Source organism: Patiria miniata, unplaced genomic scaffold (assembly GCF_015706575.1).
Source record: "Patiria miniata isolate m_02_andy unplaced genomic scaffold, ASM1570657v1 HiC_scaffold_14, whole genome shotgun sequence".
In the NCBI taxonomy this organism is placed as follows: domain Eukaryota; kingdom Metazoa; phylum Echinodermata; class Asteroidea; order Valvatida; family Asterinidae; genus Patiria; species Patiria miniata.
In genome coordinates this window covers 7,323,273-7,340,869 of record NW_024037052.1, presented here as the reverse complement: position 1 = coordinate 7,340,869, position 17,597 = coordinate 7,323,273, and the positions used below count along the sequence as shown (strand labels likewise).

At 40.7% G+C, this 17,597-nt stretch overlaps 1 protein-coding gene across 1 annotated transcript; it reads right to left on the bottom strand.

Annotated features, from left to right (window-relative positions):
* Positions 1-8,857: 8,857 nt before the first annotated feature.
* Positions 8,858-9,677, bottom strand: LOC119721730. The gene has a single exon (XM_038191697.1). The coding sequence runs from the start codon at positions 9,602-9,604 to the stop codon at positions 8,858-8,860; it is 747 nt and encodes a 248-aa protein (XP_038047625.1). The 5' UTR covers positions 9,605-9,677.
* Between the last annotated feature and the right edge of the window lie 7,920 nt (positions 9,678-17,597).

The following is a 17,597-nucleotide window of genomic DNA, read 5'->3' as shown; positions in this document are numbered from 1 at the left end:
AATAAGTACAAAAATCACAAAAATCACTTAGTTTACATCTTTCCAGAAGCATCACAAGGAACATTTGAGCACGCGATCCACTTCAGTGCTCTATAACAATGCACGCACACTGTATGTATACATTGTTCAACACGCGTAGGGCATGTTCATCTATTCAAACTGTGGATGAAAACTTCCAGAGAACAAAAGAGAACAATATGGTCGATGATTCCCAGAATACGTCCATGATTCCCAGAATACGTCCGCAATTTGGGAGTCTTCCTAAAAAGTACAAACAAAAGAGGGACAACAGGATGCCAACGATCGACGGTGTGAATGCGTTTTGGTGCAGGGAATCCGGGGGCAGGAACCTATACAGGCCAGGCCGTGAGGATAACCCAAGCGTTGAACAGAATGCGTGTGTGGGCGTGCTACAGAATGCTCGAGCCATTTCTTTAACTAGCCATGAGAAACTAACAAGATTCATTTCTGTCCATCATTGTCAGGAGGAAAACATGGGACGAGATTCACCAGCGAAGAGGACTCCACAGGACCTACACCAGGCGAAAACAATAGACTCTCCGAAATGCCACATTGTGTTCCTACATTGGAGGAGTCTAGACCGACATCTGATAGTGGAGCATGGGCCACGAGTGTTTTATTGGTGCCAGCAGTGTTCACACAATAACAATCGGCGGGATAATCTGCCGATGCATTTATAAAGATTGTCATCCGTCTTGCCTGGCTGAGGTGAATGGGATCAGGGCTGAGTCCTATGAGGACAGGGAACGTGAGGTGCGTACCAGGAGCGAGGCAGGAAGGCATCACCAAGAGGACAAAAGGTCACCTAAAAGTAAACGGGATGAACCAGGTTCCCAACCAGAGGTCAAGTCGCGTTCTGCTGGACGGAGCGAGATTGGACCTACTGCCGCTACAAAGAAGCATAGCCGGGACAAGAAAGATGAAGAAGAGGTGACAAGGAAGCGCCCTAAAGAGAAGAAGGCGCCATCGACAGTTTCATGTGCATCTGAGGAGGAGGAGGCACGAAGCAGTACAAGTGTTCGCAATTAGCCTGATGAGCCAAGGCGGAGCTCTACTCTTCAGATGCTGTCGTAACACCCTTTAAACGTAACACCCAAGATGGAGGCGAAGGGAGAATCGAAGGGGTCAGGCGTCGTTGAAGTACCAGATGTTGATGTGGAGCTGGAAATAGCAGCAATCTTAGGTGAGAGTGCAAGTGGAGAGCTCCCAGAGATCACACTGTCGCCTACCCCTCCGCTGATGATGGATTTAGAGCCACCAAGAGCCAGCCGTGCCGCCGAAAGGGAAGCCAGGACGGATGATAGAAGTTATGAGGGAAGAGGCCAAACGACGCGATGGTCAGGGAACCACTGCTAAGAAGGGAGAGCACATCCTGTCAACACCTTTGCACCTAGACAGGCTGCTACCGGGACAGGCAGTCCGGATCAAGGAAGTTAAGGAAACCTACTTGCCTAAAGAGGCTTTGTTGAACTGTTTGTTGAACTGTTTGTTGAACTGTTGAGGATCTATTTTGGTAACATTTGTTAAACACTTGTTTAAGTTTGTAATGGAGGAGGCATTTTGAACTGTTTTATATAAAGTTTCATCAGAAGTTTTGATAAAGTTTTGTTTTGTAAACTAAAGGAGAGTTTGTATAAGGCCGAAGTAGGTCAAACCATCATTTTGTATAAGGACCTAGGTAGGTCAAACCATTATTTTGTATAAGGCCAAAGTAGGTCAAACCAGTGGCGTAGCCACCGCGGGGGCGTGGGGGGGCGACCGCCCCCCATGAAACCTTGTCGCCCCCCCAGTCGCCCCCCCCCCCCTGAGATTTTGAGTTTCTACAAAAAATTATCATTGATCTACATGACGCCATGGGCCCTATTATGTACTACAATGTATCTTTTGCTTAGAAAATATTGGTTAAAGTGGTCAGAAATTGCCTCAGATAGCACCACAGAGCATTTAGAATCCAAAATTTTTCGGGGCCCTTAAGCGGGCCCCGAACCCCACGCCTATAGCTCAGAATTCTGGTAGCTGATTCAATGACTAGAACCTCGAAAACAATGTTCACAAAATTTTCTTATGCCTTTGGCTGAGAAAACCCCGAAAATTATGTTTAAATTATTATCTTTTTGTGCTAAGATAAATATTGGTTAAAGTGGTAAGAAATTGCCTCAGATCACACCACAGAGCATCGAAAATCCATTTTTTTTCGAGGCCCTTAAGCGGGCCCCGAACCCCACGCCAATAGCTCAGAATACCGATAGCTGATTCAATGTCTCCAACCTCGAAAACGATGTTCAAATAATTATCTTTTGCCAAGAAAATATTAGTTAAAGCATGGAGGAAAGTCGTAAGAAATTGCTTCAAATCACACAACAGAACATCTAGAATCCAATTTTTTTTCGGGGCCCTTAAGTGTACGGTAGGACATACCTCCTTTGGAGTAACACTTGTGCGCACTTTACTTCTGCTGTACATGACTTTGCTCTATGTCGACATCAATTCGGCATCAGGGTGACCAGAAAACATTGCCAAATTCTGCTTCGATACCCCTTTCCTGCAAGAAACAAAGATTCACTTTTATGTACAGGTGTGTACACGTACACGTATGTCATGGAAAGTGGTACTTAAGGTATTTGAATTTTGTGGCAAAGAATGGAGTACAATGGTGACAATGATGATATAACAAAATTAAGATGTTACATGCATGTATGAACTATATAGCAAGTGCCCAAACTATATGGGGTAGTATATACATGTACATGCCCAACTTAATAAGCCAAATGTGGAAAGGTCCTCATGAAATAAATTTCACTGCATTTTGTCAAATTTGGTATTTTTCAATTATGTAGCTACTGCATGTGCATGTCTTTAATATACCGGTATTCACATCTGATTTAAAAAAAGAAGTTGTACAAGGTACATGCAATCGAGTTTCCGAACATTTATGTTAGTGGTAAGTGGATGTGCCTTATCACTTTCCTTTCCGTGCATACAGCTCCAAAAATGGCCAGTGACATTAATTGATTTAATCCTGGAAAATTAATATAAAATCAACCATGAAACACCTCAACTTGAATTTTGTGGGAATTGATAGAATAATCCAGTATCTTCATTTTATCTCCTGCGTGCCAAATCACGTGACCCTTCCTTCCGGTCCAAACCGGAAGTGCCTCATAATTTGATATATCTCATGAATGGTAAGTCTGATTGGGTTGAAACTTGGTACATGTAGGTAGGCCTGGGATGTGTTATAGATCATTGTGTGATTTTTTATCAATTTTTGAGGTTGTGAAGATAGTCTCTCGAACCCAAAGGCTAAATTCAAAATTCTTTTTGTTTTAGGTTTGTTAGGTAAAGCCAAGAAAATAAAAAATTCTGCTGCCGGTTACCCAACCGACCCTATTTTTAGGCCACAACCCTACAAATTTTATTGGCAATTCCAAAAAAAATTAAAATTAATGATTGAATAAATAAAAAAATCTTGTTGTCTTTTCTGTCTTCACAAACAACCCTTTTGCGTCAAAAATGCTTGTATTTTTTTTGTTTTTTTACTAAGATTCACTATTTTTTTCAAAAGAAACCTCCGTTGTTTTTCAAATTTGCTTCGCAATAACTACTTCGCAATTTGATGTCGCGGTGACACGTGCGTAATTGTTAGCTCAATGCGGCGACGACTGGTTCCCAACGTGCTGCGCGGGGCCCAATTTAGAAGACATGATGAAAAGGCGGTAACCAGTCTGTGCATAGCTACCATATGCGCTAGCGCTAGCATGGCTATGCATGACCCATGACTTCACATTAACCTTGCATATTTTGCAAGCTTATATCTACAGAACCACACGTTCGATCGGGTTGAAACTTGGTATGTACCGGTACCTAAACCAGGATATGTTATAGATGAAAATTGAAGTGACGTCACGATGTCGTCATCAAATGACATGTGACGTCATATTAAAAGTGCATATTCTGAAGGCTAATATCTACAGAACTATAGGTCTGATTGGGTTGAAACTTGGTATGTACCTAAACCAGGATGTTATACAGATGAAAATTGAAGTGACGTCACAATGACTTCATCACATGACATGTGACGCCACATTAAAAGTACATATTTTGAAGGCAAATATCTACAGAACAACAGGTCCGATTGGGTTGAAACTTGGTATGTACCTAGACCGGGATGTGTTTATAGATGAAAATTGAATTGACTTCACAAAACGTCATCACATGACATGTGACGGCATATTAAATGTGCATATTTTGAAGGCCAATATCTACAGAACCGTATTGGTCCCGATCACTCTACCGCACATGTCCTGTCAGTCTTACATGACATCAAAATATATATACAAATTACCGAAACAGTCGCATGTTTGTACACAAACATAAAGAAATAATTGCTTGTCCACTTGAAAGCAGAAAAGCATTTTTTTTTGTTCAGATTTTTGTTGGCTTTTCTGCAATTTGAAGACAAGCCTTTGTTTTTTTTCAGATCTTTTTTTGGGGGGTTTTTTTTTTCTTCATATTCTTGTTGGCAAAAATCCCATAGACTTTGTGCATGTTTCATTAACCTGGTCACTTTTCACAATAAACAATCTTGATGAAAGTTGGCACAAACGAAGACCACATAGTGAGTTAGTGTGCCGAAGAGTGACGTAATGATTATGTCACGTTGTCATCATGTGTCACGTGACGTCATCTTAAACTTGTGCAAACTTTAAGACCCTTTATCTAAAGAACAATTAGTCCGATTGGGTTGAAACTCGATATGTAGGTAGACCGGGACGTGTTATAGATAGAAATTGAGGTGACATCATAATGACATCATCTTGTGATTTTATATCGATTTTTGAAGTTTTGGACCTTTAAGCCATATCTCATGAACGCAATATGCTAAATTCTATGCTTTTTTGTATGAGGTTTGTTAAGCAATAGGCGTATGCACACAATTTTGAAAAATGTGTGACGTCATGAAAACACGTATAAGGGAATGTCCGATCGTCATGAAACTTGGTGGGTGGGTAGATAGTACTAGTGCACAAAATCTGAAATGACACCACGATGAAGTCATCATCAGATTTTTAAAATATTTACAAATTTATTCTGCTTACAAAATTTAACATTTTTATTCATCCCATTGGCTTCAAACTTGGTGCAGACTAAATCCACAATAGAATAATGAGGGGGGGGGGCCTCTTGCCATATTTTAAATTGGGAGTGCTGATAAAGTCCCACAATCGGGCACACTATATATTAACTAAAAGTGTGCAAATGCACCCTTCTCACGACTATTTATTTAGGGGGAGGCCGTTCACATGTACGTCACATTGTTACATTTGGCTAGTGCTATTTTTATTTTTTATGGAATTTCTTTTTTTGGGGGGGGGGGGGGGGCGCTAGACACATTTTTTTTTGGGGGGGGGGGCTAAAGCCTCCCCCAGTAGTAAAGAACGGGAGGGTACGGTGACAAAATCTCTACTCTCCTCTCTCCCAGTATCTCTCCTCTCTCAATATCTCTCCTCTCTCCACCAGACCAAAAAAAAACACTCTCCCACCAGACAAAACCCTCAGGAGAGGGGTACGGCGACAAAATGGAAAAATGTGTGGCAAGTCTGGACACGTCGCTCTGGTTTCTAAAAATAAATCTCACGGCGACAAAATGCCCAATATCTTTTTGTCTCCAAGTTGTTGGGGGTTCTAGACTTTATAGGGACTCGGCTGGCACCAGACTAAATCTCCAATATCTCTCTCTAAATATTTCAGTCTAGGCACCAGACCAGTCTCTTACTATCTCTTTATTAAAGGGATAGAGAGGTTTTTTATGATTTAAAACTTTATTTAAAAAAATCAATCATTTAGAATAAATGAATCTTTTTCAGAGTGAACACCCTGAGCTATCTGATAAAACAGATCAATGCGATCACCAGATTATCATCGAGAATGGATTCTCGATGCGGTAAAATAATCTCACGTTACTTTGATTTTTCAGCAGAAAATGCACAAGGAGAACGCATCAACTGGTCTTTTCTAAAGAAGAATCAAAAGAAAAATCTCAAGAAGCTGATTTGAGACATGTCTACAGAGCAAGACTCAGAAGACGTCCAAGAAACGATCAATAAATATAACGAGCTCGTTAATTACAAAACATTGAGGGGAAACGGATGCGTCAAAAGATCATTAATAGCAGCGTGTTATTACAACGTCTTTAGATTAGACAAAGAACGAGTCAGAGATTTATTTAAAGTGACACAAAATCAATTTGATAAAGCCTTAAAAAGATACGATGACCACTACAATAAAGGCGGGGCTGACGGTAACACCCGTATAGGTGATATAGAGGGTATTGATGTATAACTCGGTGGATCGCTTTCATAATGTTTATTTGTAAGTTTTTCGATAAGATATTTTTTTTCTTTTGTCAGCTGTTCGTCTACCCGTTTTTTTTAAACTTCTTTTTCAAAGTCTGAATCGTTTTTAATTTTTTGAAGCTTTGTACTGGTCTTTGTTCTAATTTTTTGCTTAAGCTCGTTAAATTTTGCAAGCTCTCTCGTAATCAATAAGAACTCTTCGTGCAATATATCTCCGTCGTTAATGGCTTGAGACACGTATTCTTCAATCGTGTTAAGTTTGGAGTCCGCTTATATTTTAATCTGGTCGTGCTTTTTCAGCTTGACGGATAATCACTTAGACGCGATTCTAAGCAGAATATCTACACCGAAAGCGCCTATAAACGTTCCTTCTAACACCAATCCAACGAGGGCTGATATAACACCCAAGAGAGCGGGAATACTGACAGCCCCCGCTATAGCCCCCAATCCTTCTAATCCTAGCTGTACGTAGTTAATCATGTCGATCATTCTCTTTATATTTTTATAAGTGCGCTCTCGGTGTCCTCTCTTTCAAGATTAGAGATCGAATCTCTTCAATCTTTTTTAGTCTGTACACTTTTGTTTCGTCGTTACTATTTAATCGGAGAACATCTCCAGAAATATCGGGGTATAACACCTTATTATCTATACTCATGTTTTTAATATAAAACGATTTTGAAATTAAAAGATCTCTTACTCTATCATTATACTCACCCCCTTGTTGTTGATGATCTGTCCTTTTTCACCTCTGATTGAAAATGTCAGTTTATCGATTATACCGTTTTTAAGTTTTTTGAAACCCTCGACTCTATCAGGCTCAGGTTTGCACGTACCCACGGGTACGATTTTTAAGAAATCATCAGGTCGGCCATCTAGGAAATTTGCACTCGTACTTAATTGCGGGCAGCAAATAAACAAAAAATTAAACGGATTAATGTGTAAGACCCCATATAGACCACTTTGGGTATCAGTCTTCCTTTGGGTAAATTAAGTAATCAAGAGATGACTAGGTGCGCAGGCTCAAACAAAAACGAGCGTATTAACACCAGGCACCGGATTAGATGCTCAGAGACAATTTAACGTCATCATAGAAAATAACAGCGTTGCTGTTGAAACCCCTCAGCCAGAGTCAAGTTATCATCCGGAAACCATTAACTCAACATGGTGACCTTGACCTTTGGCCTTTGACCCCAGAACCAGTCCCGACATGCCTGTACCAATGGGAATCCCCCTACTGAAGATAGACCCCAAAATTTCATGTCTAACTCAAGTTATCATTCGGAACCATTTACATTAAACTCACCACGGTGACCTTGACCTTTGACCTTTTGACCCCAAAACCAATTCCAACTTGCCTACTCCCAAGGGCAACCCTCTACCAAAGTTAGACACCAAAATCTCATTTCTAACTCAAGTTATCATCCGGAAACCATTTACCTTTAACTCACCACGGTGACCTTGACCTTTGACCTTTTGACCTCAAAACCAATCCCAACTTGCCTACTCCTAAGGGCAACCCCTTAATGAAGTTACAACCCCAAACAACATTTCTAACTCAAGTTATCATCCGGAAACTAAGCTACCCGGACGGACGGTCTAGCCAGACGGACGGACGGACGCCCTAGGCGATGACAATACCCCTCGAGCCTCTCGGCTGAGGAGTAAAAACATCATAAACGGGGAAGACAACATGGAAACGAGTATCGATCAATTTCAAGACTCGTTTCAGTATGCCAGAACGCCTTTAAATTTTGTCGTGAAACTGGGTTTGTATTTAATTCCATCTGATATGAACTTGAGGGTTGGAACGCACGATGGATGTAACAACAATCTTCAAATCGCTACCCAGATTATGAAAACTGGTTTGGTGCCAGATTTAAACTCACAACCTCAACCGGATGACTCTTTTGATGACACCGACGACGTCGCGGTACCAACACCCCCAGAGCCTATGACGAACGATATTGTATCACCAACACCAACACCAGCACCTACACCAACACCTGCAGTTTTAACCCAGGAGCCAACGAAACTACAAACTCACCAGGACGAAAAATTATTTTTGACGGTAGGAATGTTAGCTATCGTTGGCATGGGTATTTTGGCTTACGAGGCAACGCATTAAGTCACACTCTAATCGCACAAAAAAAAGCCTTACCAACTTTGTGGTGGTAAGGCTTTTTTTTTTAACTTTGATTACAACTATTACTACCATCGTTTTTGCAGGTAAGCCAAGGTCAAAAGTGATAAGCATGTGTAAGACTCAGATATCTATGGGATTATATGTTGCATGTAAATTTCAATACATGTATTAGGGTTTGCCCTTCACTGACGTATATAAACACACAGAGTTACAAAATGAGCAGGCCTACACAGTGTTTCACCTTATAACACACCGAGTGAACAGCATTTATAAGTCGATGAAGAGCAAAACCTAATATTGATTTACATCACCCTGACGCAAATTCCATCTTAATATGTTACGTGTCTAGGCACAGGGCACACTGAATATAATGCACATTTCCAATGTAACCAAAGGTTGCATGTATCACAACACACACTAAATTCAACATTCCCTTTGATTTCATCTTCTTCGAGACACACCTTGGAATATGTTGGGCAGTATGTGAACACCTTAAACCCTCTAGGTACTGTGAAACATAGGCTTTGAAAAAGAACATGAGGTTCTGCTCAACCTTCTTCCACCACTCTGGTGCTGCTTCTATGACCTCAACAAAGGTGGGCCCGTTTCCTGTCCACACACAGAAGTAACCAAACTTTGTATCAGTTACGGCTATCTGGGCTTGAATTTGGTAGAAGTATGTATGATTCCTCTTCAGCCTCATCTCCCCAGACTCTGCTTGTTCAAGGAAATCCGTTTTCTTGAAACTGTCCTGTATTGTCTGGTCTCTTACTGAGTAGGGACATTTGCATTCCAGAGGGGCACTGCCATGGCACTCACATCTGACAACTGCATCCAGTGTTGCGCCTATGTACGAGAGTGAACCTTTGACAAAAAGACCCGCTTGTTCTACAGACAGATTCACGTGGTTCACTGTCTCTTGCGATTTGAAGGCGTTGACAGCATCTTGCTCATGCTTGCATCCCCAAGCTTTAGCGGGTAGATGGGACAGAGATGGCCCCCCTTTCACCAGTCCTTCCACAAGTGGAGTTGTTCTAGCCCCTTTCCTCCGGCTCGGCTCTACCACCTTATTATTGACAGCCATACACTTGGACGCCGTTATCCTGCCCAGACGTTGCTCTTTCCACGCCTGGGATACATGCACTTGTACGCATGCGCATACCATCATTTCGCTTGTACTGTACCCCCCGCGGCGCGCTCCGAGCGAACCGAAAATCATCGCTCGATCATATGCGTGCACGTTTCAAGTGTCAGGTTGGCTCAGTGCGGAAAGGGCATATTTTTCATCATTTTAGCCAAAAAGCGACAAAATCCAGCGATGTTTGTTCTGCGCATATTTTGTGAGTATGTCATGAGGTGTAGTACGGAGTTTGGGGGCAAACTGTGCAGCGGTTCTGTGGGAAATTTCTGCATTTTGATGGACGTTTTTGTACTTAATTAGTGTTTTGTGCTGACAACAATTTTGTGGGGTTCTAAATCTACGTGGAGCCTCATAGTTCTAGGAGTAGTGCGGACATACTGCAGCCATCGCTATGTATGTTGCTGCTGATGTGCTAAAGGGGGTGAACTGTTCCGACTATTTAAGATAGATATTTAAGAGATAATTTCAGAAGACTTGCTTGAGCTTTTTTACTGAAAATCAGTGTTGCGAACACCTGGGCCAGCTGTGCGTGAACATTTCAAGCGTGCCGCGCGAACGAATTTGTCCCGCTAACAAGATGGTGCATAAAACCGTGAAAGTGCTTATGGAACAGCAATATATACTGGGTGATTGGCAGACTTTCGAAGTGGATTTAGCAGAATTTTACATGGTATTACGGTCATCCTACCTTGTAAGACTGTTAATCAGGTACCCACTGGTGGGACTTCTACCGTTTTGCGCATGCGGAACTCCGGGTACCAGAGTGTCATGCCTGTCTTTGATTTTCTGATCATTTTGAAAACATTCGTTGTGACAAAGTTGTGCTGTACTTTACATCACATTTCTTGGCAATGACAGATCCCAACACTCACGTAAATTCACAGGAAGCCCAACAAGTAAGTAATTTACCTATTGGCAAAATTATACGTGGTAATGTAGTGGATCTAAAGATATAATGATTTCGCTTGTATTTCATGTATTTATGCGAGGGAAGCGCGTGGCGTGTATACAACGCCACGTTCACGGGTCCAGCCTAGCCCTGGTGGACTCCCTTTCCTCCCTACGTTACGGAGGGAGTCCTGAGTAAACAGTGCTCGCAACCGAACGGAAACATTTCTGACCAATAATTTCAATATTTTTACCTTGTTGGAGAAGCTAATTTTTACGTCGTAGTATTCTATGTGTCCTTATCTGTTGGGCGGCTGGGTTCAGGAATTCCATATGCGATGCTGACCGACCTTAATCTGGAAAATAAACTCGAAAGCAACGTTAAACTTGTATGTGTTTGTAGACTCTTTTCATCAGTTTCTCACCGCCGAGTCTATTCTAGTCGTACATGATGTACGTCTGTGCAGCGTGTAGTCTGGTTCCCTAGACCGGACAATTATTCTCGACGCTCATATCACATCTGGTCCGGGGACCAGACTATGCAGCATGAATATGCAGTGCGCACGCGCGATTTGCTTAGTAACCACCCTCATACGCACGCGCACTTACTTGAAGGCGCGGTCGCTAATCCAATGACCGAGCGTGTTTTCGCGCCAGTTACCAGAAACACGTTTCGGCTTTGGTCATTGGTTGAGCGTTTTCGAGACATCGGTTGACCGGAGTGACGTCACGGTTCCAACCAAAACTAAACAAATGAGGGCGCTAGCGTGCGTACGCGCTTTCGTACGCACGTACATTGTACATGACGTACGACTCTGGGAATAAACTGATGAAAAGAGACTACAAACACGTACAAGTTTAACGCTGCTTTAGAGTTTATTTTCCTGATTAACGTCAGTCAGCATCGCATATGGAATTCCTGAACCCATCGCCCAACAGATAAGGCGAAGTAAAAAAAAAAACATGTTTAGCGTCCCCGCCCGCTTCCTTTTTAGAGGCCGCCTCCTTTTTTTTTTTTTTTTTTTTTTTTTTTTAAAGACAACAATTGATAAATTTTAACGATCTCTGACGAAAGAAATCATATTTTTAGACTTTTATACCGTGTATAAAGCTGTGGAAATAGTCAATGAGTCCAAGTGGCGGCCATTTTGAAAAAAGCTGGTAACCATCTTGAAAAATAGCCCGGCCGCGTTGTCTTGAAAAATGTGTCTGGCGGCCATTTTGAAAAAAAAAAAGAAAAAAAAAAAAGGGCCTCCTCCTTCCTTTTTGTGAAAGAGGCAGGACGCTAAACATGTTTTTTTTTTTATTTTGCCTAAGGACACATAGAGTATGCAGGCGTGAAATAAGCTTCTATAACGAGGTAAAACATAACAAAACTCTGGTAAAAATGTTGGGTGGTTTCATGTAGAGAATTCTTGCCCTGGACGTTAGTCGTATTTAGTCCGAGTAACTTGGACCCAACTTATCGCCTTTTTTAACATTTGGACATGGTCTGGCGATAGTGGGGTCCAAGCTAATACCACGACCTGGACAACATCATCCTGTCACTGTCCCGAAAACCAACATTTTCCAACAAAAAAAACATCAGATTTCACCTTCAAAACCAAATGACTAGATATGCCACCTGAGGTACAAGTAGACATGGATAATTAAGATGGTTGTACTGAAGTTTACTTACGATCCGGAAAAAAAGTGAAATTTTCCGTTCATTTCGCAGAGCTCCCCTCGCGATCTTGAACACGTTAAATTTCCGATCGTGTTTAATGTTTGAACGACGCGATTTCTTCTACATGCCCAGCGTACATTCGATGGTCTCCGTATCCCGAGTGCGATTCCGTTACCGAGCGCGTGCGATGCATCGATTATGATAATGAGTAGACTAGATCACGTTTGTAAACACATGTGCATTTCAAACGATAATAGGGGAGTCGGGAACTAGCGCAGCTTTTATGGCGGGTACCAGTTCAAGGTGGTTCCCGATTCCCTTTTACAGTTCGAAATGCAGGAAACAGGTCAACTCGTACGCGAACCAACTCGTACGCGAGACAACTTGTACGCGGATTGGTCAACTCGTACGCGAGACAACTCGTACGCCAGCCAACTCGTACGCAAGACAACTCGTACGCGGACCAACTCGTACGCGAACCAACTCGTACACCAGGCAACTCATACGCGGACCGAAATAAGCAAATTTAAATTGAACGATGTTTACGTTCGCCAAAAGTTTACCCCAAAACACACGCCAAAGTTATGGATTTATCACAGTACACAGTACGATTGTATGACTGAATAACTATGATTGTAGCCATATGTATTTTCAACAGTTTAAATTCCATAAATGCAACGATGTCAAGTTCAAAAGTTTCAATGATACAAAAAAACATGATCCATTTTAATTGCGACCGATGTGTAGTGCAATGCTGCGCAAGATGGTGTGAACGATGTCAATTAATATGTTTTAATGAAAATAAAAAATTGGTTAAACTTTTAAAGCGCAATATGTTTTAATGGAAACAAATAAAAATAATAAATAATTAATTACACTTTTAAAGCGCATTTCAAAATAGCATTTCAATGCGCTTAACAACGACAAAAATGTTATACTGCTGCAATACAGATATGAGATAATTTACCTTACAATTACAATGAAAATTTATACTAAACAGCATCACTGTAATTGAGTTGGTAGTGGGTCCGAGTTGGTCGTGGGTCCGAGTTGGTAGTGGGTCCGAGTTGGCATGGGTCCGAGTTGGTAGTGGGTCCGAGTTAGCATGGGTCCGAGTTGGCTTGGGTCCGAGTTGGTTTGGGTCCGAGTTGGATCGAAACCATTTGGAGGCCGTTTTGAAGGTGAAATCTGATGTTTTTTGTTGGAAAATGTTGGTTTTTGGGACAGTGACAGGATGATGTTGTCCAGGTCGCAGTATTAGCTTGGACCCCACTATCGCCAGACCATGTCCAAATGTTAAAAAAGGCGATAAGTTGGGTCCAAGTTAGGGGAAAAGTTCCATACTCGGATGTCAATTTATCTGCTGCCAAATATATTTATTGTCACCTCACCTTGTCATTTGAACCAAAACAAATCCAGGAAGCTGTGTAAAGGCGAAAAAAATGTACTCAAAATGTGTTTTTAGAGCACATTTTGGATGCATACGTCGTGCAGAACTAACTTGAAGCAGCCGGTCAAAACTGATTGTAGTGGCTGAAAAGACAGCGGTACGTTATACACGTGACATCAACAACCATGACGTCGCATGAGCCTGCCAATGATAGTTCAATACGTCTTATGAATATTTATTTTCTCATGAATATTTAGTTTATTTCAATGGATACTTCAAATACGTCCAAAGATTGATGATTGCAACAGCGATCGTGCGCGGCCTAGCGGTTAAGAGTCTCGTGTATCAAGCAAGCGTCAGAGGTTCGAATCCCGATGAAGTAACTGACTGATTAATAAATAGAAATTAAGGAAAGGAGAGGGTGAGAGTAGAGGACGGAAAGTGGAGGAATAACCATAAAAGATGTAACTTTTGGCGCTAGAAAATTAATTGAAAAAAGTTACGTCCGAGTATGGAATTTTTTCCCAAGTTAGTTACTCGGACTAAGTCGTCATGGTCGTATTGCAATTAAGACTTCGTCAAACCTGGGCTAGGGTCCAGCCCTATACAAACACGTGTGCAAAACGAAATCAGGTTAACGTCTCACTCTTTTCCAAAATCCCTGAAATGTCACACGATATGGTGAAATTTACGAGAATTTCACTTACCAACAACAACATCGGCCGTCTACTGACCAGGATGATCTTGGTACGAAAATTGTGCCGGCTTTTCGACTCAGGCGGGTTTTCGTCTATTTACATGATTTATATCGTTGTTGACTGTCGACTGAGGGCGCTACAAACACCTGGGGGAATATTTTATTTACACAATAATACAGGGTGACCATTTTTAATATGAGGCGCCATGTGTAAATAAATTATTTAACAAAATTATTTATATATGTAAATAAATTATTTAACAAAATTATTTATATATAATTCATTATTTATTATATAATTCAGTTTCCCGGACAGTTATATGTAAATAATTGTTTGGCAGTTTGCATTATATAAATACATTTATTTGCCACTGCATTATTTATATATAATTTTTTTTGCAACATAATTATTTACATATAATTTTGGGCAAACTAGAATTATTTATATATAATTTATTTTGCAACCTTATTATATTTATATAATTTTTGCACCCTTTTTTTTATTTATATATAATTTATTATATAATGCATTATTTATTAAATAATTCATTATTTATTATATAATGCATTATTTATTATATAATTCATTATTTATTATATAATTCATTATTTATTATATAATTCATTATTTATTATATAGTTTATTATTTATTAAATAATTCATTATTTATTATATAATTCATTTATTTATTGTATAATTCACTATTTATTATATAATTCATTATTTATTAAATAATTCATTATTTATTATATAATGCATTATTTAATATATAATTCATTATTTATTATATAATGCATTATTTATTATATAATGCATTATTTATTAAATAATTCATTATTTATTATATAATTCATTATTTATTATATAATTCATTATTTATTATATTATTCATTATTTATTATATAATTCATTATTTATTATATTATTGTGTGCCCGAAACGAACGAGGCTATGATTTATAATTCATAAATACCTCAGACAGTTTAGCCATTCCTATTGGTCGAGAGCCCGTCACGTGGCCGGTATTAAACGGACGATAAAGACATGGCTAGCTGGTCTTAAACACTTTTCCAGTGTCACAATAAAATGTGGACTCCTAAAAATCCAGTGCCTCTTATCGTTTCATTGGTTGAACGTTCACAATCCTCACGTAGGCATGCGCAACACTACCAGGGAGTTAGAATTTCATAGTTCTAAATTCAAAACGCAACGCGCCAGGTGCGTTCTGCGCGACATCGCATAGAACATGATACGCGCGCGTCAATCTCCATAAAAGGGTTGTTTTCATCTTACTCGCCAGCTGAACACTCCATTATTTTGCAGGAGGGATGATTCAAAAAGCATAAGGTGAATTTGTTGAACAAAATCGGGATGTTTTGAACGAATTATAAGATTTTTTTTTACCGAAAAGGTATTTATGAATGGGAATAAATATGTACTCCGTCGGTATTTATCACTCTGTTTAATACCACTTAGAGTCTGGGTGCTGATAATTACCCTCGCCTCCGGCTCGGGTAATTATCAGCACCCAGACTCTAAGTAGTATTAAACAGAGTGATAAAAACCTCCGGAGCACACATTTATTCCCTTAATAATGGTTTTCAGCAAGCCAGGGAACCAGACTACAGCAAAACCATTATATATAACCTCGTCCCCAGTGCTTGCTTTATTTCCAACCGCGTTTTGAGAGAGCAGGTAGTGGTGGGCGCGTACTGCTCGACACCCTGGGGACGAGGTTGGTTGGTTCCAAATAGTCGACTAGCGTAGTTACCATCGTCGACTAGACAAACTTCGGGCAAGCGTTAGTCGACCAATGATTAACTGTAGTCCTTGCGCGAACTTGCCCATGGTTGGTCGTGATAGCGCCCTCTTGCGGTGGCCGGTTATCGAGGTGGCCGGTTATCGGCGTTCGCTCTTACCCCCCCCCCCCCCCCCCCCCTCCCAGCAAACAGGACGCTGGGATACTCTGTTGAATTCACGCTCTGATTGGTTGGATTTTGCGCGACCAGTGACCTGTGCGTCATCGAGGTCATGACTCTGCAAGGTTTAAAACGGCCGTTAAGACTGATTCATTACTCTTTAATTCCAGTTTAGAGATGTTTTTTTTCTCATTAAAAAGCGTAATAATGTAGGAAATTCTGTAAAACTTATCTGTGTTGTAAATTTACAATTCCCGTCACTCGCTCAGGCTAAGTTTCGAATCATGAACGGTCGGATTGCATTACCCGACGCTCAAAATTTTGTCCACATGGTCCGCGCTGAAACAGAAAACATATCCGGTATGGAATGTGCACAATTCTATGGGAAGTTTTCGGATAGCATTTGCGCACATTGTCTAACTGCGGTCTTAAACAGCTGCAGCCAGATGCTTTATACCTAGGTCATAGGCCATTTCCTTCACAAAATTCTGTGAAGCTCATCAGAGTATCCCAGCGTCCTGTTTGCAGGGCGGGGGGTACAACAAGAACAACGTCTAGCCCCTAGACTATTCTGCGGGCTGAGTCAACGCACTTGTACAGTACGCGCAGATTCTGCCCCACTGCGCGTGCGCCTTGAGATTCGCCCCTTCGTGAAAACGTTTAGTGCACGCGCCTGAAATTCGCCCTTTCGTGATATACGCGCTATTGTATTACAATGTATTTAATGACTGTAAATTTATAAATTCCATAGAATGCAGAAATTCGCCCCTTCGTGAAAACGCAAAACGGCACTTTTGGCAAATTCGCCCATTCGTTAATTAAGATTTCAATTAATTTTTTAAAGTATAGCCTGACCAGGTTGTAGATATATTGATATATCTATTCATCTTCACAAAAAAAAATTGTTTAGAAAAACGGACGAGTTTCATGAAATTCGCCCCTTCGTGGAAACGGTGACGATTTTCAACGGGTTCACTGTGCACTTCGAAATAAAATCGGAAAATCACGCCGAAATAAATGTTTCTTCTAATTTTTGTACCAGGTGAATAAACTCGTGATTTATGAACGGGAGTGTTTAGAACTTCATGACATTTCACTTTCTGTGAAATTTAAGTTAAATTAGGCCCACTTTTGCCCTAGCTTGGCGCTATCAGGCGAAAAATCACAGTGCGCCACGTTAGTTTGGCCTGTTGCCATGTATTCAGATGAAGTTGAAGAAGGTGGTACGTCAACAATACTTACAGTGGCTGTCGTCTAGCTGTTGCATGAATCGCGTCTCTACCCTTTGTTGTACACTTTCAGTTCCTCGTCGCTGCTTGTTGTTACCGCCAGAAAAAGAGGGAGTACGGTGGCCCACAACTGTCACGGCAAAAGCA

Excerpts from the sequence above, each read along its gene's own strand:
- LOC119721730 (XM_038191697.1), bottom strand. The coding sequence starts at position 9,604 with ATGGCTGTCAATAATAAGGTGGTAGAGCCGAGCCGGAGGAAAGGGGCT.